General features: G+C 33.9%; 1 protein-coding gene across 1 annotated transcript; it reads left to right on the forward strand.

The window, feature by feature from the left end:
* The first annotated feature begins 8,106 nt into the window (after window positions 1–8,106).
* On the forward strand, window positions 8,107–23,438 carry LOC122307939 (MADS-box protein AGL42-like). The gene is made up of 8 exons (XM_043121072.1): window positions 8,107–8,625; window positions 8,732–8,918; window positions 20,617–20,698; window positions 22,128–22,189; window positions 22,293–22,392; window positions 22,488–22,529; window positions 22,624–22,665; window positions 23,044–23,438. The coding sequence occupies exons 2-8, from the start codon at window positions 8,737–8,739 to the stop codon at window positions 23,155–23,157; spliced, it is 624 nt and encodes a 207-aa protein (XP_042977006.1). The 5' UTR covers window positions 8,107–8,625; window positions 8,732–8,736; the 3' UTR covers window positions 23,158–23,438.
* The last annotated feature ends 627 nt before the right edge of the window (window positions 23,439–24,065 follow it).

Below are 24,065 nucleotides of genomic sequence, written 5' to 3' on the forward strand. Positions count from 1 at the left end.
TATACTATAATCTGCACTATTTCACGTGCTATTGCGTTTTTTTGGTTCATAATATTCAGATTCACATTTTCAAACTTTTCAAAAATTCAAACAAAACACAAATTAAACTTCACTACGAGTGTAGTTTTTTTTTTTTTTATAAGTATACGATTAATAGGCATAACCCAAGTACACAAACTGGTATTCAAAAAATACACCTACATGGAAAGAAGTAAAAGAAATAAGAAAATCATGCAAATTGAGGCCACAACAATCTATAGATGTGGCCTAAAGAAAAAGAGTTCTAACAAAAAATAATCTAGGTTCCAAATGTCCTGTGATTTTGCTCCTTCTATAGGCACCACATGACATAAATCGGGACCATTTTCCCCACAGCTAAGATTTGTGGGAACCTCATATATATTTTATCCAGCTGGCTTTGAGCTCTGTCACTGTGGTAGGCATAACACTTCATTCCATAACATTCCAGCCACCTCACAATGCAACACTATATGATCTATATTTTTACCATTTTTCATACACATACAACACCAATTTACTATAATCACTTTACGTTTTCGTAGATTATTTGTCATCAAGATCTTACTTAATGCTACAGCCCGTACAAAAAATGCCGTTTTAGAAGGTGCCTTTTCTCTCCATATATTTCTCCAAGGGAATTGTGTATTCTATGGTTGTGTGGGTGCTGGCAGCTTTACCTTTACCTGTGGTTATCCACCACATCTGATCTGCTCCTTGGATTTTCTGCCTCATGGTGTGTAGAAGAGCAAAGAAATTCCCAAAGCTGGCAACTTCCTAATCTTGGGTGATTGTAGTGAAACACTAGAATTCACGTTCTATTGGACTAGCTCCCCAAATGACTCCATGCAATTAGCCACCAAGGCATCTTTCTCACCTGCAATCCTAAAAGCTGATAGGAATAAATCATTTAGGGCTTGATCTCCACACCATGCGTCAGTCCAGTATTTTATTCTAGATCCACCACCCACCACCAGTCTAGTATGCCGATTAAAGATCCCCCACCCCCTTCAAATATGTTTCCAAATTTCCATTCTATAAACCCCATGGACCTCCCTAGCGCCCCCCTAAAAAAAAAAAATTCAATATTTGCAATCAATCACTGACTTCCATAGAGTTTTTCATTCTATATTATATCTCCACAATTATTTTCCAAGCAAGGCTCAGTTAAAAATTCTCAAGTTTCTAATACCCAACCCACCCGAAGATATTAGAGAACATACTTTATCCCACTTGACTAGATAATACTTGAGTTCTTCTTATATCTCACTCCAAAGAAAATCATGATACTGCTTCTCAATACAGTTTACCACACTTGCTAGAATTGAGAATACAGATAAAAAACACATTGGAAGATTAGAAAGAGTAATTTTGATAAGAGTGATCCTACCGGATGATATCTTCCAACTTGTCAATCTGTGTTCAATCTTGTCCACCACTGTATCCCAATTGATATAGTTCTTGCAGTTGCCCCCAAAGGAAGATTACCAAAGTAATTCATGGGAAGAGAGGAAATCTTACATCTAAGGATACTAGCTAGCTATCAGATGTTAGAAACATTACCCGCTGACAACAATTCTGATTTATCAAAGTTCACTTTTAACACGGACACCGCTTCAAAACAAAGTAATAATGCCCTCAGTGTTCAAATTTGGTGTTGTTCTGCCTCACAAAAAATCAGTTTATCATTTCCAAACAATAAATGAGATAAGTTAATGGTGCCCCTATTAGGATTACCCAGCGAGAATCTCTTGATAAAGCCACTATTCACCAAGGTTAGAATCATTTTACTAAATGTCTCCATGATAATAACAAATAGGAGGTCATCATCATTCTAGCTTGTCAAACATTGCGAACGTGATGAATATTTCTGGGAAGTTGAAATCAATAGGTGTATGCTTTCGTATACTTCTAGTGTATTTGGGCTGTGCCTATTTTTATATTAATGAAATATACTTACGAAAAAAAGAAAAAGGAAGTTGAAATCAAGACTTGAGGTATCTCTCCTTCACAACTTTCTTAAACTCTAGGCCAAATCAGCTTGTGCTTGCCTTGGTTCTTGGGCTACAGGGACCTTGGTTGGCCTATTTTTTTTTTTCTTTTTAAATGTGGTCTTAAATGGTAACTATTACTCCCCTGCCCCAAGCCCCTGCTCAAAAGTTTCATCAACACACATCATCGGCTCATTTGCATCCTAGCTCAGTGACCATTTGAATTATGACCTTTAAACAGCACCATCTCACGTGCAGTTTATTCCTGAGAAATTTGTTGAAACTTTTGAGGCTCATGGAGCTTCGATATGGAGTGAAGGACATTGTGACAAACAAGGATAGTCCTGTCTTATTCCTGGGCACCTACTATCTTACCGAAGTTGACATGTATCGGCAATTTTACACCAAGCAATCTGACTACATAGTAGCCAATCCTTATAAGGCATTAAGGCTTCTACCTTTGAAATTGGTTCTGTAGTTGTTGCTCAATGATATTTACTTGCTTGATAAAATCTGACTATTCTTTCTTCCCAAGTTGAAGTGGTGTAATTGTGCAACCAGTCTCTATCTCCAGTTTTTTTTTTCTTTTTTTTTTTCAATGCGTCTCTTCTCAAATATTCAGCCATATTTGGCCTGTTATTCACCGTTGGAAACTAATTTTAGATAATTCGCACCACATACTCATGGCTTCAGATTGGAAGATAATCCATTATACTATATATACGCTTCCTGTGAACTATTGCCACCTATTATTGGGCAACAATTTTGCTACTTAAATGAACTAAAAGACTCCAACTTCCCCCCCTCCCTCCCAAAAAAAGAGAGTTATGCTACATATAGTCATTTTTTACGTATTTTTCGTGTACTCCAATGATATAATTGGCCAAAGCAATTATTTATATTAAAAAGAAGTGATGCAACCAATCACATTAGTAGAATGCATAAAGAGTATGTAAAAATAAATACAACTAAAATTTTTGTTAAAAAAAAAAGTCTTTCTACTTTACTTTCTTTGCACCCAAACAACAATGTTAGCTCCCTTACTTGAAGAAAGAAAGTGTCGTACAGAATTCTTGTACCAGCTTTCACCAACTATACTTTGCGCTAAGCGACTAGCTATACATGCAACAACAATAATATATTTCTCTCTTTCTGTAATTTTATTTTTATCTTAAAGTTTTTTAATTTTTATTGTTCTTGTGATAATCTTTTAAAGTAATCACATGCAGTTAAATGACAATCACTTAATATATACCACATAGCGATATGATTTGGGGATGATAAATCTAGGCCAAGAATAATTGAAATAATTTCTTTGTTGATAGTACAAGATAAGAGCTTAGCTGGAGATACTTGGTACCAAAGCACAAGATAGACAGGCTCTAATTTCTATGGGTTTGTACAACATTGAGTGGCTTTGAAGTATAATGTAATCTACATGAAAAAGATTGAAATCTTTGCTTTTTCTAAACCATGATTAACTATATATTCTGTATACTTCGACAATCCTTTTATCATCGCTATTCACTTGCCATTTCTTAGATCTCTTTTATTTTTGCCTTACTCGAAAACCAAATTTTTTATTCCTTTTAATATTTTGTCCAAGTATATAATAAGGAAAATGTTTTGTCTATACAAACTCGTAAGAAAAATATTCTAACCATGCAAAAGAAATATACAAAAATAAATTTATAGACTTACGTGATTTAATATAATACTTCAAATTATAAAGTTACTTTTATTATAAATTAAATATAACGAATTTCATAAAACTAATTTAATTTATAAATTTATTTTTGTACAATCTATTTGTATTTGTAGTAAGTCTCAATAAGTAAATTACACAATAACGTGATATTGCTTCAATGTCACGTCAGGAGCTTGGACTCAGGAGTTTAGGAATATGTAAAGTATTCAAAAATGCTAAGAATATTTGTTTGAAAATTGAAATATTAGCGACACCTCCATGTGTAATTTGCTTTTATAGATGTTGTGTGTAGACTTAATGAAATGGTAGTTATAGCTAATGTTATTATAAATTAAACAACATTGGATTAGCCGAATCAAAACCATCCGGCCCATGAGCTACAGTAAGGCTGAAAACAATCTGACTTGTTACTGTAAAGGCCGAATAATTTTATATCCATTTTCTCATAATTCCAATTTGCTAATTGTTATAGATGGTTAGATTGTGAAAATGAAATAAAAATTATTTTAAAAAATAAAAATGTATTAGAGTAATGTTACATATAATCATTGAATGTGTAAACGTTGCGTAATGGTTTTGAAAGAAAATAGAGTCTATTATTAAAAAATTAATTTTTTTTTATATAGGTCTCGTATTAATTTATTTATTTTTTTAAAACTGTGTGGATACTTATATAATTACGATTGAAAATATCATTTCTCTTAGATAAATTTTAACAGTTGAGATTGCTAATCCTATAAGGATACTCTAAAATCACTTTATAGTATTTATGGATGCTCAAGTCAGTATCAAATGAATAACCCCACTTTGTCCGGCATTTGTTGGCATACTGATTACTAACTAAGAAAAGCAGATATTCCATTAAACTTGTAGTATAGATCTCTTACAATAAGAGGTGGGCTGTCGACCCATCAAGACAGTTTTGACAAATGAAAAAGCTATTAATGAATCACCACGAATTAAAAGGCGAGTTCGATCGTTTTCGGTCCCAACATTAATGAACATCCTCGCTCGTACAATGGTTCCGTGTTTGTTATCACCACGAATAATAAAAATGTTTTATCGATCTTATCTCCGTATCGTTATTATAATTTTTTTAAAATTTTTATATAAAATATAATAAATAATTTAATTTTTTCAAATTTTAAAATAATAATAAGATTTTAAAAATATTTTGTTTATAATATAATTTTTTAATATTAATTTTATTTTAAATTTTAAAAAAATTAAATTGTTTATTATATTTTGTGTAAAAATATATGAAAATTATAATAATTATATGAAATAAGATGAGATAATTTAGAGTTGGGTATTCAAACCAGAAGAAACATGCAAATCTAACCAATAAACCCAACTACCAAAATTTGTTGATTTAGTTGTACTCTATTTGTGTCTCGTTTGTTTTCATAAATGAGATAAAATGAGTTGAAATTAAAATTGAAATTAAGTTGAATAAAATATTATTAAAAAATATATTTTTTAATATTATTTTTATTTTGAGATTTGAAAAAGTTAAATTGTTTATTTTATTTTGTGTGGGCATTTGAGAAAGTTTGAGAAAAGGAAAAATCTAGTTGCAAGCACAGTTATGTACTAATATGTGTATCAATCGAATGTGATTGATCAAAAAGTAAATTTTATTGAAAACAATGCTAATTTAAATTTTGAATGTGAATGAATCATTATTGATATACAGATTAGTATACAACTTTATTTATATACAGAAAAATTCTTAAAAAAAAGTCACTCTTTCTTAGTACAATCTACTTTTTGAAAAATTTCACCTATAGGTTGGTGTGCAGACTCTCTCACACTCCATGTCGTACGACAATACTTGATTTATAAGAAAATTTTAAAATTTAAATTTCTTACAAATTAAGTCTTGCCATATTAATGGTATAGAATATGTAATTTATACACCAACTTATAAGTATAAGAACTTTTACTTTTTTTATAAAAAATTTATATTAAAAATGAAAAATACAAAACATCCATATCTCATTAGAGAAATGATTTCTATAAGTCTTAAATAAATAAATTTAGACAAATTTTGTGCAATTTGTTTATAAAAATGTAGACCTCGCCTAAAAAAATTATTAAAAAACCTATTATCTTTAAGTAAAACCTACTTTTTTTTCCAAAAAAAATTACATAAAACTTATCTATATGAAACTTATATACAATATTACTCATCTAAAAAAGTTACATACTAAGAGCACTCATAATAGATTTTGTAAAATACAACTTTACATAAAATATAAAGAAAGATGGCCAAAAGTAATTTACATTGGATTATCTATTATGTTTTTCTATACTACAATCATCTACCATCAATCAGATCCTTTATATGTAGAGATTACTGTTCATTGATCTAAACATTTTTTTTTTTTTTCTCTCTCATTTGATCATCTTTCATTTTTATCTTATTTTCATTTTAACCCTTTTATCACTTTTGCACTGCCCCACTCTCTTATCTCTTATCTACTCTCTAGCACTTCCTTTTATAGTCCATTCGACTTTTATACATGCAAAAGTTTTGATATTGTTGATAATAAATGCATGTATTTTTTTAGAATATTTTAAAAAGTTATTGAGAATGTATATTCTTTTAATATACTTTGACAATATTTTCATGATATAATCTCTTATGTTTTATTTTTTGAATTAATTTATATTTAAATTTAGCTTATAAATTTGGATTAATGTAAAATATAACATAATTATATGACATTATATATATAGAAATATTGCAAATATTAAAAGATATTAGAATATTATTGCTAGTTAGAGAAAATATTTGTAATAAATAAAAAAAATTAAAAAGTATAATATTTAAATGATATGAAAAAAAAAAATAGATAAACTGATGTATGGTAATATATAAAATATAAAAAATAAAATTTGATGATTAGTTTAAAGGATAAGATACATAAACCATTAAAGGTGCTTTAAGGTCTCGTTTGATTATAAATAGAGTTTTGCTACATACAAGAATAGTCGCACACTAATATGTGTACCAATACTGATTTATTCATACTTAAAATTTAAATTAACACTATTTTTAATAAAATCTACTTTTTGACCAATCACATCATATTGGTGCACAGATTAGTGCACAATTATGCTTGCAACTATATTTTTCCTTATAAATATAAGATGATCAAAAATTTGTGAATAATAGTGAGATAATTTGTAGATAATAATGAAATAATATGAGTTAAGATTTTTATGGGATTTTGGAAAAGAAGAACAAAAAATTTGAATAAAAAAATTATAAATTAAAAAGTGTGTTCAAATATAATTTTTAACATAATTTTTATTTTGAAATTTGAAAAAATTGAATTATTTTTTGTGTTTTGTTTCAAAAATTGAAAAAATTGTAATGATTAGATGAAAAAAAATTTAAAATTGATGTTTGAATATTAAATTGAGATAAAATATGTTGAGATAATTTCTAAATTCTGTAAAGTTTGATTTCGTTTGGTAGATAATATGAGATGAGATATCGTATCGTATAATCATTATAATTTTTTCAAGTTCAAATATAAAATATAAAATATAAAAAAATAATTTAAGAATTTCAAATTTTAAATAAAAATTATATTTTAACAATATTTTATTTAATTTTTAACTTTTATTTCATCTCATTTCTTTTCATCTTAATAATCTCATTTATTTTCATTTACGATATTCCTCTACCATAAGTGAAATTTTCTTTAATAAAATTGGGAGGGGATCACTCTTGGACATGTAATCCCGTCTCTTTAAAAGAAAAACTGGATAGAAATCAAATCATCCACATTAAAACGGGGCCACAACACTGTAAGGATTCATTTGGATTAAAAAAAACGTTTTATTTTATTTTATCATTATAATTTTTTTAAATTTTTATATAAAATATAAGTAATTTAATTTTTAAAATTTTAAAATAATAATAATATTAAAATTTAATATCATAATAATATTTTATTTAATTTTTATTTTTTATCTAAAATAAGTTGACCTCATTTTCAAATTCAATTAAGTACTAAACCAACGATCGACAGTAAAATATCTCCTCGAAAAGGATAAACGCTCAGGCAACGCAAATTCCAGCTTCACAGCACCAAAAAGTCACCGTCACCCAATTGCAGTAATCACTTGCCCAATGTTGGCTGACTCGCCGTACAATGCGAACCACGTGACGCGGTCTACTGCCATTGGCCGAGAAACGAAGCTGCTGAGGTGTCGCCATTTGATTGGGTGATTGTCAACTTCATTGTACGATGTTGTCGACGTGGTGCTAATTTTCCATCACTTTATGTGGCCATTGCAGTGGAGCTCCACAGAAGGTGGACAAAAAGTTAATAAATAATTATTTTATTTATTGTATACTCAGTCTGTCTAATTTCCTTAATTTCTTTTTACCAAAAATAGGCAAGAGATAGGGAACCGTATTTTCCCTATCCTGACATGTCGAATCATTTTAGGAAATTTTCTTTTTTTCTCTTTCTTTCTATTTTCATGTGGTTTTTATGCTTTTCTTTTTTTGTGGGAAAGGACTTGAAACAGGAAGACAAGGATTTACGAATAAGGAAAGAAACGGGATGTGGTCTGAGTCTAAAGAGACGATGAACTATACATACACAGCTTCCAAGATCTTCTCTGTGTCTGCTCTAAGAACCTTCCTATAAATTTTCCATCTTTGTAGCGCTGGTTTGGTCTGTTCGTTTTGTCAATCCGTCCTGGTTTGAACTGGTGTTTCGTTTCAACAGAACCCTGATAAGTTTTTTGTTTTTTTGTTTTTCTCATATAGTTTCTGTTTTGTTAATCTGGTTCTCTGACCTTCTGGTTTGTAACTAGTTTTCCTCTCGTTACTTCTCGAGCCAAGGAAGCATAAGCGTGTTTTGGAAATTTCACTAGAGCTTGGTGAGATTTGGAATTATTTCATGTTGATACTTTTTAAGCCTTTTCGCCGATCTCGGTCAGGGTCATGGCATACTGATATGAGGCAGTTTTTTCTGGTCATTAATAGAGGACATGGTGAGAGGGAAGATTCAGATGAAGCGAATCGAAAATACGACGAGTCGGCAAGTCACCTTCTCGAAGCGTCGAAACGGGCTGCTAAAGAAGGCCTTCGAGCTTTCCGTCCTTTGCGAGGCCGAAGTCGCCGTGATCGTATTTTCCCAGAAAGGCAGGCTCTACGAGTTTTCGAGCTCTGAGTATGTTTCTTTCATCACCCAATCCTCCATTTCTTTTCGTTTCGATTTTTTTTTTCGCTGCTTTGATACGTGTAGTCAAATATTTATGTGCATTTCTTTGTTTTTTCCCTAGATATAAAAAAATCTTCACGGTTTTGGAATATTTATGACTGCGTGATGTAGCAACAAGGTCTGGGAAATTGTAGTAAATGCCTTGTGTACGAGGAATTTCGCCTTTGATCTGTGTGCGATTTATAGCTCTTTGTTTGATCTCTTTCTTCGTGTGTTCGTGTCTGATATCTTAATATTTAACATATTTCCTACGCAATGATCGATTAGATTTCACTTAGGGCCTTTATAGATTATCTTATACCTTTTCAATTCCGTCCATATTCACAGATTGATTAGAGGGAGAAACAGCTCTCTAGTGATTTCCACTACTCTGATCGCTTCCCCGTTTTCTTCCCATCCATTTTCGAGTTCCTGTAGTTTTCAGAACTATATATGTTCTCCGCGGGTCTGATTTCTTTCTCTCCCTCTTCCGATTTTCCGCCTCTTTTAATCTTTTCTTAGTTTCCTAAAGTGCCTCTCTTTAATCATCTTATTATGGAAACTTTCATAAATTAGGGTTTCTTAAAATTTTTTATGAAGCATGGTTATGTATATATATACAGCCAGCCAGTTTTGATTCTAGAACTGGGTAGCCAGGTTGCCGTTGATCGTTCTGGTTCAACCAGTGGGACTTTCCCTATTCGGCATGTTCACTGCAATTTCGAAACCGTTTCCTTACATTTCATTTGTAATAACTTCGATTACCACGATAGAGATTCTGTGATTGGTTCGTATTCTATTACTCCAAATAGAAAAAAGCCTCATACTACAGTTACTTTTGCATCACTAAAATGATAATCAAAATGAATTAATTTCCTGTGAGCAGGCCAGTAAGTAAACGTACATTTAAATAAATTTTAAGTTCCTTTCGAGAACTTACAGCCTTTAAAGCTCGTTCATCTGACAGTACGATGTTTTTTTTTAAGAGGTGCAGTACTTTGTGGTTGATAAGATGTGATATGATTTTATGGGGGAGGGGGTTGTGGAAAATAAAAGAAGAAAAACTATGGTTAATCTGTTGCATTCGCTTTGTGTTGAGAATTTGGTTCGACGCTCATTGTACTTTTTTATGTCCAAGATATCATATCTTGCAAGAGCTACGTTTCGTATCACATGCGCAGGATATTTCTTGTACACAACAAGAGATTAAAGTCACCTTTCCATGCCATTACAATTCGCATGAAAAGAAGTTAGGAGAACCTATCATATTTACATTCTGTCGTAACTTCTAACTTGTCTTGAACAGTTATCTTGTTTATGTCGCATGTTCTATATTTAGATAAAGACTGTTATGAACTGCATATGTCACGATCACCGTCTCTTTCACTTAGATGAACTGTAGAGTGTAGACCATTTTCTGATTTATGTCTATGGCTCTCCTGAGTGTGACAGCTTCCTTCCCCCTCCAGTTCTGTGTATGATCCCCATGATCACCTTTTCCCTTCCTTGATCTTAGACATTTTTGTGCCGCCCCATAATCTTTCTATTGCCCCGGTCCTCCACACCAGTTACAGCACGACCACCACTCTTACCTCCCCCTATCCATTGCATGAAAAACATCTAGCTAGTTAGGCCCTTATAAAAGCACATAGCCGGAGATTCATCACTTCACATATAACGTCCCAAATGAACTTGCCTGATAATCACGAAAATTGATCAGTAGTTGCTGCACAACATTGAATTAAAGGTTATAATGGAAAATGTTGAACTTTCTTTGGCTTAGAATTTGGCGCTCGCCTTGAAATCACAACTCCATAATAATGACACAGATGCGGGTTATGTCTCATATAAGATGGTACATAACACATGTTCAAGCCTTATCAAGTTGTATCACTCTTCAATTGATTTCCGAACTAAATGTGTAACTCCCACTTAGCTTGTGGGTTGTTTTCGCTAAGTGGTATCATCTTCTCTATAATTGTTGGTTTTAGGCCTGGTTTGGATAGAGATGCTTTCATCTCATTCCATCCTATCTCAATATACAAATACCACGAACACAAACATTTCTTAATTTTAAATTTTTAACTTTTTTATCTAACCACTATCTAATTATTACAACATTTTCAAACTTTCAAATAAAAAACAATTCAAAATTTTTCAAATTTTAAAACAAAAATAATGTTAAAAAATTATATTTTAACAATATATTAATATTATAATATTTTTATTCAATTTTTTTCTCTTATTTTTCAAAACTCTATAAAATATTTTAATTCAAACTATTTCTAATTCATCTCATCTCAATTCAAATATTTCACTACCATTTACAAATCATCTCAACTCATTTCATTTCAACTCGCTATTCAAACTAGGCTTTAGTTACTGGGTTGGTTTCAAGTTTTAACATTATACTTTTCCCAATCAGATTTCATGGATTTTCTTCCATAAATCATATTTATGCAAGAACTTTATTAAAACAGGACTTTTAGCCGAGTGAAAGAGATGTTTATATCTACTGTATGCAGTAGCATGTTATGCCAAAATAATTTATAAATAGTTGGTAGTTTTTACTTTCACTTTTGTGTTAAGGTTTGGTCTAGTTCTTCTATTGTATTTTGTATCTCTGAATGTATAACATCCTTTTTTTAAAATTTTTTTTAAAATTTTTTATATAGGTAAAAGAACAATTATATTAATGAGAATGAAATGGGTAAAGCGTAAGTACACGGAAAGTATACAAAAGAAAAGCCTAAATACATTCTAGAGGTGCTAAGATAAAGAAAGGAAATTGTGGACAGTAGTTCCATTTAGTACAATGGCTGAAAACCAAAGCAATAATGTATGTAACAAGAAATTCTGAAACTCTACCATGGTGGGTTCCCTATCTTCAAAATATCGTGCATTCATTTCCGACCAAGTACAACACATAATGCACAACGGTTTCAACTTCCATACTACCGCCACCTAAGGGCAACCACAAACATCCTGCCAACAAGCAAGTCAACCACCCTCAATGGCATTGCCCAAGAAACATCAACTCTTATGAAAATCTCATTCCACAATGTTCTTGTCACCTCACAATGTAATAATAAGTGATCCACTGATTCTCCATGTTTTTGGCACAAGTAACACCAGTCTATCATAATGAGTCACCTCCTCCTTAAGTTGTCCGTGGTCAGGATGTTCCCAAGAGCAGCTGTCCATACAAAAAAAGCTACTTTGGAAGGCACGCGAGACCTCCAGATATTTTTCCATGGGAAAGACACAATACCTTGTGACTCGAGCATTTTGTAAAATGCCTTAACTGCAAACTTCTTGCTGCCTGTGGATCTGCATTGCATCCTATCCCCCTGTGCTGTTATCCTTCTTGTGGAGTAGAGCATTCTAAAAAATTCTGCAACAGTATGCAATTCCCAATCATGATTATCCCTATTAAATAGGACATTCCACTGGCGAGAGCCATTAGAAAAAGTAGGTCGATCCGCCATTGATACCTTCCTGTTGGTTGCAATGCTATAGAGGGTCGGGAAAGCTCTTTCAAGAGCATCCTTTCCACACCAAACATTATGCCAAAATTTGATTCTGGTGCCCTCTCCAGCTACAAAGTGGATGGGGTTTTCAAAACACGATAAACCCCTCCTGATAAATTTCCACAAGCCTACACCATACCCCCTCGCTATGTTGGAACACCAGCCCCCCCAAGCACTTCCGTGTCGAGAGTCGATAACTTCCTTCCATATCCCCCAAACAGTACCTCCAAAGCCATTTTCTCAATAAAGTTTTATTGAAAATCCTCAACTTGCGCACTCCAAACTATATTCCACTTTGACAAGATGGAATTTTGTTTTCTCCCCCATCCCACCCCACAAAAAATTCCGGAATAACTTCTCAATTCTATTTGCCACTTCTGTAGGCAATGGAAATAGAGAGAAAAAATATGTCGGAAGGTTAGAAAGAGTGCTCTTAATCAGATTAAGGCGACCCCCTTTCAACAAATACATCCATTTCCAGCCCGCCAATCTTTTCTCTACTTTCTCAAGAACCCCATCCCATATAGCTCTGGCTTTAAAAGTTGTCCCCAACAGAAGACCCAAATATTTCATGGGTAGAGAAGACACTTTACATCTCAAGAGAATCACTAGCCTGCTAATTCTAGGCACCACACCCACCGCAACGATCTCATATTTACCAAGATTTACTTTAAGCCTCGACACAGTTTCAAAACATAACAAGAGTGCTCATAAGGCTTGAATTTGCCCACGGGGGTTTCGGTGAGGATAAACTTGCACGGGCTCCCCTCGCCTCGCACTTGAACTACTACCTCTGGCAGCAACTTAGCCATTGGCCTCTATGACTGTCGGCAAGGTCACTTGAGCCTTCATTGGCACCGATGGCTCGTGCCCAGATGTCGATGGGTCAACAACAGCCTGCATACATCTCCTCCAAGCAGGGCCTCTCTGCTGATAGGGCTCGGGCTTCCCTCTGGGCATGGATCCAACAGTTGAGCCCAACAATTTTTCCTTCCCCTTAGGCCCACTTGATTGACCCTAGTCCAATAGCTTATCATTAAGCTCTGTCTTGCCAGTGCCCTGAACCTTGGTCCTACCATAATGTGCATTTGCTTCTCTATCAACTTGGCCCAACACCTCTTTCTCCTTAGCACGGCATATAAGCCATTTGACTTTATCAATCAATTCATCCAGTTGGCTTTTCATCTCAGACAGCAATTCCAACTCCATTTCCTCATTAAGGTCGATAGCTCCCCCGCCACCTCCCTCACTTCGCTGAGCACCCGCCGAAAGAGTGATGCCCCCTGACCTTTGCAGACCTACCTCTCCTAGTTCTCAAGGCAGCACCAATGCCTCCTTTTACGACCGAGAAGCCATAGAAGCCGTCGCTACTGGTGGCAACTAGGTAGAACCACCTTCTCCTCCAGCTTCCTTCAATACCGTATCTAGCTTCCTCCAACCCATGCCTTTCCTATCCCCTGGAATAAAAATGAGATTCCGACAGCCTCCCTTACCATACTCCACCAGAGCCACGTAAACGCCATGGGGATTAGAACAACGCTGGGCAATGAAGCCCCTAACCCCTTCCCGAAAAGCAAAGTAAAACTCCTTACCCCCAGCCTTTGCGCACACTCCAAAGCTCTAGAGAACCATCTAACTGTAGCAATCCCCAAGCTCATCTCCTTAATGCCTTTTCATCCTTTCTCAGTCAAAAGTACATAACATCCCTCCCTTGAAGCCTCAAACTACTTAGATTCGATTACCACACGTTTCGAAGAGGACATTTTTCTTCCAAAACAGCCAAAAACCCTGCTGTTAAACACCCACAAGCACCATTGTTTACAAAAATGAAAGTGTATGGAGGAGTATAGTACAGAGAGAGAAAGTTAAGAGAGAGAACCACTGTACATCCTATTTGTTAAAAGCAATAAATTATTTTGAACGTTAAGGGTCATTATTTAAACCTAGTGTTGATGAATTTAGAAGTTATAATGGTGCTAACTACTAAGGGCTCGTTTGGGGAGTGAGATGAGATGAGAATTTTGTAAATAGTAGTAAGATAGTTTGTGAATAATAGTGAAATAGTTTGAGTTGAATATTTTTTAGATTTTGGGAAAGGAGAGAAAAAATTGAATAAAAAATACTATAAAGTTTAAATATTGTTAAAATATAGTTTATAATATTATTTTTGTTTGGAGATTTGAAAAAGTTGAATTGTTTTTTATTTTTTGTTTGAAAATTTGGAAAAGTTGTAGTGATTAATTTGAAATTTTTTATTTGAATTATATTTGGGAAGGAGATGTGATGATATGAGAATTTTGGGATGATATCTATTTCCAAACAAGCTCTAAGAGACTTATACATCTTTATATCCACTCCTTTGGTTACGAACACCTAGCTCCAAGAACTACCTTTCCCGAACCTCCTACACAATCCTATACTCCTCTCTCTAGGTTTATTGAAGTGATACTAGAGTATTTAGTATTTAATCTAACATGGGACAATGAGGAGATCTTTACGGGTATATCAAAGGAAGCTGCTAAGTAAGGGCAGTTCTGAAGGGACATGCGTCCTTCTATTTGTTCCATAAAGCTGTGTGCTCATTTCCATATTTTTTTAAAAGGATGGTTGATGCCCCTCTTTTAGTCTAATAGAGCATTTGTATATATCCATTATGGGAACAACTTCTTCGAATTTTAGTGATCATTGTCTCAACTAAATTTTTGATCGCCTAGCTAGCTAAATGTACTAATTAGGTTAAATTACCTACTTGAGTGTATAAAGTAATGATCACGTTCTAGTTAATCATTTGTTAATAAATTTCATCTATGGAATAATATCTAAACATATGCTCTAATGTTGGGGGTTACATTAATAACAAATTACCCAGCTACACGACCAACACTACATGTTAAGAGCACTTTGAGGGCTAAAACTAACCGCAACCAGCAAAATGTTATGAAGCCAGAAAAAAAAAATGAAAATTTTACTTAATGCCTTATCACCTCACTCCCATCTCACAATGTTGATGTTAAATTGTCCATCAACTTTTGACTGTTTTTCAACTGTTCATCCAAAAGTCAATGGATATTAGTACTTTCATTTTAGCATTTGAGATGGAAACTAATAGCATAGGGTGTAGCATACATAACTCTTCCACAAAACACCTACTTAATTCTTTGTTAACCCTCCTATATATAAGCTTCTTACCGGTTACCTTTTTTAAGGTAATAATAATTTAATAGTATATAAGGAATAAATTAGAACCTGATAGCTAGGTCTACAATACCAAGGTAAAGAAACCGATTACTGTCAACAAATAAAGCCAATAATAAACTTCTGATATATATATGTCAGAAAATTCCTAGTTACACCTATCGCAAAGTCTGCCTAGTTCTAGCTTTGGTGTCAAAATAATAGGCTCAAACAAATCTCTCCGTATTCATGCTATAATCCTTGTATTCTAAACCCCAAGGGGTTAGTCCAAGTGGTGAAGGTCTTGGTTTTGGAGTCTCACTCCCTTCAAAGTCCAAGGATTAACACCTCATGGGTGTAAACAATCCTTTGGGGCCACACTCCTGGTGAAAAGCCAGTGATTTAACCAGTTCCGTGTAGGGAAACTTTCGAGGATGTGGTGCACGGGATCGAATTTTACTCTGCAGGGGTGGTCCAAAGGACCCTGCCTTGAGGGGTTCCCCGAAATTTTAAAAAAAAAAAAATCCTTGTATTCTAAACTTTTATGTCATATATGTGTATTTTCTACTGGACACAGAGATAAAATAAAAGAAAACAAATCTAATGCTATCAAGAGAATTCGAGCTCAAATTTTTCCTCTCTCAGAACTCTAGAGCTCGGTTAAGTTTCTAGATTTCAACAACAGTTGCACCTATCTTCATTCATGAGTCCATCTTGTTTCGATTTTCTTTCTCTTTTTAATAATTCAAAAATAATTGTTAAGTTTTATATACCTTCCTAGAATTCCCTGTTTTGTGTCATATATTTTTTATTTTTTTAATCATCTTTTGCAATATGATTCCTTCCTTCAGTTTGATACCTTTCAATTTGATTTCTATAAAACTTCTCTACTCTCATGACTGGTAAGAAAGCAACCTAATTAGGTATAAGTACTGAAGTCCCATTTCAACCGCTATGCTTAAAGACATCAAATGCTACCACTTTGTCTAGGAGATGCCTAATTTTCAACATATTAAAGGAGCTTTTTCACCAAAAGATTAATTAGCAGGTTCATCCATCCTTTTTTCCCACTAGGTAGAAGAAAGATATTTTTTATTGTTAGGAGGCACGTAGTAAGTAAAAGTGCAAGGTGCATGCATATTTCTATTACATTTCATAATCGTGAGTGTGCTTGGGGCAAGTTAAGTTTTAATTTCATTTATTTTTCTTGATCTTCTCATGGGTGTGCGATGCACCTATCACTTACCATATGAATTCGAAGACTTAATCTTTCCCTTTATTTGTTTCTCTCCCTCCCTCCCACGTTAATGACTCAATGCAGCTATGGTGTTTCAGATCTGAATTGAGACATGTCAAGTGTATCATTTAGATCTCACCAACAAGATACTATCTTTTGGCATCAGCTATGTATGATTAACTGGTCTGAGTTATTGATTGGAAAATGCTATTATCAGCTAGCTTTTTTTCCCTTGGCTCATGTTTGGTCCAGGGAAACTTAATGTATGCTTTGTTTGTCATACAATCATTTGGATTGCAAACAAGTGTGGAAGAGAAGATAGGACAAAACTATCGCACAAGAAAGTAAGATTTACATTGTTTGGCATGAAAGCCTAAGTTTATGACCAAAGACAAGGAAGAATGTTGATAAAAATCTACCCCCGTCCCAAACCTTAATAAACCGAAAGCTTCATTTTCTCACAATAGGAAAACTCAATCTCTCTGTGTGATGAACCAATGGTGTTAGCCACTTCTGTATATGCTATATTCTAAAAGAGTTAGTGAAAGTTGAATATTATAGTTTCTTAGAATTACTTGTAAAGTCCGGTTCCGGCCACCTATTAATTAAATATTCAATACGAAATTGTGCAATGCCTTTGCAAATTCACCCTCCAAATATGGGTCTCAAATGAATCAAAGTTGGACAAGTTGTCTCAACCAAATCTCTGATTTTCTCATCAGGACCTACATTGCAATCAATCCTAGTTGTACATACTATAGTTAAGTTGTCTTTGATATATACCAATAAATTGTTGCGACCGTAGAAAGTATTAGTCACATCTTCACTATAATCCACAATGACTGATCAAAGTGACAGTTGAAGCATTTTAACCTAAAAAAAACCAGCGTGAAGCTTAGTACACGTACAGTGTCATCACAATTCTTCAACTCTATGAGGGATGTCATAACAATTTGAGGCATATAATATTCCCCACTGAAATACTTTACGCACGAACTATCTTTCTATAATATCTTGAAAAATTCTATACATCAAACTACGATCTCACTTTCATCCCATTATGTAAGATGTGACATATTTATCATCATTGAATGATCCTTTATTGGATAATTCTTAGTGATAAATATGCCACATCTTAGATAGTGGGATGAAAATGAGATGGTATGGTGTATAAAATTACTCATAATATCTTAGTGTCTTGTGCAATTACTGGGTCAATTGTGGCTGCACCCCTTTACCATTACCTAGGAAAAAGCATTAGCACATCCATGTTATATTTCGAAAAGAACAACACAAGCTTATAGTTGAAGATCTCTAGAATCACTTATATAGTCTGTTACAACATGGTATTGCAATCATCCAATCCAAAGTGAAACCTTAATCATAATTTGGAGAATTACAATCACCCTTTTGTTGAGTCATTTATATTCTCTTTAGGTTCTACATCATGCTGCAATTTGATACCATTAATCACAACCCAAAGAAGTACTAGCCACATCTGCATTGAGGACAAAGAAAGGGAGTCATAAGGGCCCATGTCCCCTATCCCCCAATCCCTTACCCTCTAAATTTCTAGATTAATTTTTTTTGGTCCCCAAAATCAACTAGTCCCACAAAGCTTGTCTTTATAATTATAAGTCTTCTTCAAGTAGGAACTATAGCCCATATTTTACATATTTATTAATATGGATTAAATTATTCTTCAAAACTAGGTTTAGTAATACTATGTGGGGACTTGGACACTGTAGTTTTACATGGGCCATGACAAGAAAAGTAACAATCTCCCTACTACACACCCCTATTTATGTGTATATATCGTATATGCATGTCTGCATGTAGGAATGTTATGTATATGTATGTGTACGTGAATCTTACATCTTAATTTCAACTATTGCATTTTCTAGATTTGTATTTGAAAATTCAGTGGAACATATCCCAAATACATCTAGAGAGCATGAATTAGTCTTTGAAAAAAAAAAAAACAATGGAATAATTATCAACTTAAAAAGCTAATAGAAAAACATGTATAAGCAATCACAGATATAAAAATCAAAATCAAAGAAAGTAGTAAAAATAGTGAATATAAAGATTTTGGTTATGAAAGGAAAATTTTATAAAGATTTCTTCAAAAGATAAACTAAAACTCGATCTGGGTGTTCAGTTTTCGCCTATAAAACCACTATAGAAGAATATATTAAGTACAATCAATTTAAGATGTTGCAAAACATTGCAAGCTCAAACGCCAAACTATAATCCTCGTAAATGATCCGTTCGATCTTTGCCTGCAACATTTCTTTGTCATAGAAAAATGTTCCCAAACAATATAATTCCAAAATATTGTCAACCAAACAAAACCAACAGACTTCTAAAGAAATTCGTGCGCCTAACTTATCTTATAAAACCGGTTCAATAAGAGGGTTGCTTATTATCATGTCCAAGATCTTATTCACAAGCAGTGTGAGATTTATTTCTTAACACCTCCCTCGTGCGGGCCAGTGTTTTTTCTGGTCCTTGTTACGGGGTAAGTAGTGTGGATCCCAATTTGTTCTGTGGCAGGCTCTGATATTATGAAGAAATTCATAGTCCTAACTCATCTCATAAAACCGGTTCAATAAGATAGGGTTGGTTATTGCTTATAAACATGCCCAATACCTTGCCCACATACAATGTGAGATTTATTCCTCAACAATATCTGATTACAGGAGAAACCATAACAAGCCTGCTCCATAACTGAGGCAAACTATAATCAGTAGGATCATTTTGATAGAAAAACAAAAATCATATCATTGAAGCAATTCAACCCTGCATTTTAACTCAATAACAGCACAAAAAGCAGACCCTATAACACTACATCCAGCACAATTGCTGTGGTAGACCTTGCCGTTGAAGCGCTCAATATACTTTTTATATTTAAGTAGCTAGAGTTCAATTGGACATTTAGGACTCAATCGGGACGTATTGTGGTGAGATTGACCTTCATATATATATATATATATATATATATTTTTTTTTTCTTCTTTCTCTCAACTCTTTTTAGTTCTTCTAACTTAACCCTTTCTTGTACCATGATATGTGATAAAGTTGCTTTTACTAGATTTCCTTGAAGTGATATATATCAGTACAGTTTGAAATCTTTAATGCGAGGAGAATTTGCCTGAAATGTCCGAGGCATGTAAATACTTGAGGCTTTCATCTTTTTTTCCCTGATGGGAGGGTTCCACTAAATTTATGAAGATAACTGTTGTGGGTCAAGTTGAATTCTAACAAGGCATCCATGCAAATATAAAAAATGATCATGACTACCTGCTCTATGCATAAAAAAATATTTTACATTTATTAGCAATTGATTCGTAAGTAAATTATATTCTAAAAAAAGTAATAGCATTTGAAACCAGTAAGTAGAACGTTTTATGCACTATTGTTTGGATAACATTATAAGTGGATTAGAGGAACATTTCATTTACATGGAATTCTTAATTGCCTAAATTTAACCCATTAATTGTGAAGAACTATAAACTAGATTTGAATTTTAGCCACTATTACAGTGATACAGTACAGAAAACTTCTCTGGTGAATTCGTTCCAACTTGGAAGCTCACATGTCCTATTTCATCTATGGACATACGGGTGCAATTTAGTTACATAATGTTACAGAGTTCCTCTTTTTCTCCCTTTAACAAATAAGTTACTTGTAATGATCGTAATATCTTTTGCTTTTGGAACTTCAGCATTCAAGAGGTGATAGGACGATACTTTAACCAGGCAAAAGGTGGGCAAGGAAACAACATTGCAGTGGAACAATACATGCTGGTAGGTCTTCTTCTCGCACTTAATTATTAGGTGTCTTATTATTATTGAAAAATAACGGTATTGGTTGCTAAATAATGACATTATAAACTTGTAGGAGTTGACTCAAGTGGTAAAGGTCTTGGGATTGGGGGTACGCTCCCCTGGTTTAAATCCTTTTGTGAGCAAACAATCTCTAGGGGCTATTGGATTGGAGGATTTTTTTATTGAATTATTTGAGGTGAATTTGCGGAAAACTTCTTGCCGATAATCCATACACTTTCGGGATTCGTCATAAGGTTGTTCCTGGACATCTGGTGCGAATAAGAAAAATGATGATATTATAAATTATGAAAATATTGTTTAGGCATGTGCTAAAGCCCGCATGCATTGTTAGGTTGAATTGAGCTTAAATTAAAAATGATTTCAAGAAACTCCAATATAAATGAAAGTCTTTTGGCGGAATCATATTAATGATTACAGGTGGTTCCCGTTGTTACCATGAATGGCTCTTTTAGAGGAAACCATGCACATGTGACGGTGCGTTTCCAAATCACAAAAATTTAAGCCACGCGAAGAGTGAGACAACGAGAGAATGTGGAAGCATATCTTTCTTTTGTAGACTCTAGCAGAAGGTGACGTAATGAAAGACTGATTATACCTCACTTTATAGGGCTGATTGGAAATCTGCTGACATTCCTTTAAAGGGTAGCCGGTTGTACTTTGGTAAAATTATGTTTGCTGGTTTGCTCTCGTGGAAGAAATGATTCGGGTAACTACATATGCTTAATGTTCAAGGGAAAAGTCACCGATTCTGATAACTTCCAAATACTTTTCTACTGGAATTGTCTATCGGAGGCTAAAGTTTGTCATCTACGGAATTTAATGACTCAGAGGGAAAGGGAAGGAGCGTGTTTTAGGGTTGCTAGGGGGTGATAAAAGGCAAATTCATGGTGCTGTGAACGGTGTCTGTGTGAAGGAGATGTAGGGTTCATTTCTAAACCAAAAAAGTGAATTACTCAACATATTTCAAATGATCAAGTTTGTATCTTTATATTTTTGTCAACCATATGCGTTCACACCTCAGGAGTGACGAGCTGGAATATACTTAGGCTTACTTCGTGACCATGAATTTTGAGAGGAAGCATGCCGATGCTTCACCTCTATCTATGAGAAATAGAGCAGAAGGATAAAGATGGTAATATCAATTTTGTCTTTATGTATAAAAACATTAAATATATAGTACAGAACCCGTCGTTAATTGCTAAGACGGAAGTGTCTAGAATTATATATGATGCCAAATCAGCTCACCGTTCTATGAAAATTATGTTGCAATTTGGATGCTTGAGCTTAATGTCAAGTTTAACTCAGAGCTTATGACTACTCAATCCCATGAACAACACAAATCGGTTGCTTGCTTAGTCCTGTTGTGACAAAAAGTTCCCATATGCAGCAATTGAAGCGTAGCAGTGCAAGCATGGCAAAGCAGATTGAGCTTCTTGATGCTTCTCAAAGGTTATTCTCCTGCTTTGAAGCTGCTCCCTGCTGCATTTGTTACTTGGAATGTTAGTCTCGGTCTGATCTGGAATTTCAACACTTTCAAAATTGCTTGTCATAGGAAGCTTTTGGGACATGGTTTAAGTTCGTGTACTTCTGAGGAACTTCAAGAGACCGAGAGTCAGCTGGTGCGAAGCTTATCCCTTATCAGGGGAAAAAAGGTACCTGTATCTCGAAATTCCCAGCAACCAAATATATAATTAGAAAATGAATATTTTGAAACCTAACAAGCAGAAAGAAATGGCCTAAATTACAGGCTCAGTTATGGACGGATGAAATAGAGCATCTAAAAGAGAAGGTATACTTTCCATGAAGATCAATAAATATGTTCTATTTTAACTATCGTCGCCTATGTGTCTTAACTAAATTTAATGCCTTCTGTTGAAATTCAGGAGAGACTTCTGTTAGAGGAAAATGCAAGGTTAATCGAAAAGGTGAGCCTTCAAGGATTCTTGATCTACTCAAACCTTCCACAACTTTTGAAAATGTTCGCTATCAGTTTACTTGTAACTCTTTTTAACGTAAGTGCATTTTTTAATTGGCTTCCATTGTGGGATATAAAATTTCCAAGACCAAAATTGTTTTCTCCCCTTCATGCTTTCCGGGGCTAACTCGAGCTAAAAATACTTCATGTCTGTGGAAAGATAGCCTTTCCAATAGGCATCCCTTCTAGCAAATCAGAAATCATGATGATTGATATATATATACATATATATATATATATATATATATATATCTATATATATAAATATATAGTATTTAGTATTTCCCAACTTTATAACAAGTACTGTGGTGCAAAAACTCAATGGCAGTTATCCGCTCAAGAGAAAGGTATTGTACCCTACAGAAGCCAAAGTAGCCAGGCTTCACACATAGATGTGGAGACTCAATTGTTCATCGGACTGCCAGAAATGCGCTGCTCATGAAAGAAGTTTTGGCATCTGCTCATGACCATGTTCTCCCAAAAATTCGAAGATTTCTCAAAATAAGAGGAAATAATAAACAAATGCATTATGATTGTATAACCGGCTTGTTGATCACTTATTCCATGTGCAAGTTCATAAATAGTACTGTTGCTTCCTGTTTGCTAAAATTTGTCAGCTGGATGTTTGAAAATAATCGTGTTAATGTGAGCTATGACTTCAGTACTGTAATATATTTAATCGAGGGAATCGTCAATCTTAATAAACTTCGTTCATTATGTTAATTAGTCAGCTTAGTGCTGATTGAGACAAATTAGTATACATTATTTTTTTTTTCTTGTTACCCCCCGATAGCATCAGAATCCAACATGACAAACTCTTAACCGCCAACTTCTACTGCAAGAGTCCCAGAATCCAGCTTTGTTTCTTCTTCTTGGAGTCAGAATTCATTGTTAAAGCTTTCATTTGTTTACCAATTAACAGGTATCAAATGGATATCACTTTCACGTATCTAAACACAAGCAAATAAGGAAAAGCCAAAACAAATTCATCAAAATATCATTATACATCTGTTCCAGAAACCATAACCGATCCTTAAATTAACAGTTGAATGTTTAACAAACTTATAGCACTACACTAACTTACTAAAAAAGAGCAAAGATTCTATAATTTCTGTAATTTACCAAAAATCCACTACAGCTTAAGTTCATATATTGAATGAAAAGTAAGAGAATCGTGAAGATTTACATGAAGGAGAAAATGCGACCAGAATAAAAGCTTTCTAATTAACTCATTGTCGAAGTCTTCAAGGCAACTAGCAGTAACTTTTTGGTTGAAGCGGCATCTAAGCATTCGGCTTCGATTTGATGAGCTCGGCAACGTTGCCGGTTTGATTGAAGCAGTATGTGACT

The sequence above is a fragment of the Carya illinoinensis genome, chromosome 4 (assembly GCF_018687715.1).
Source record: "Carya illinoinensis cultivar Pawnee chromosome 4, C.illinoinensisPawnee_v1, whole genome shotgun sequence".
Taxonomy (NCBI): Eukaryota; Viridiplantae; Streptophyta; class Magnoliopsida; order Fagales; family Juglandaceae; genus Carya; species Carya illinoinensis.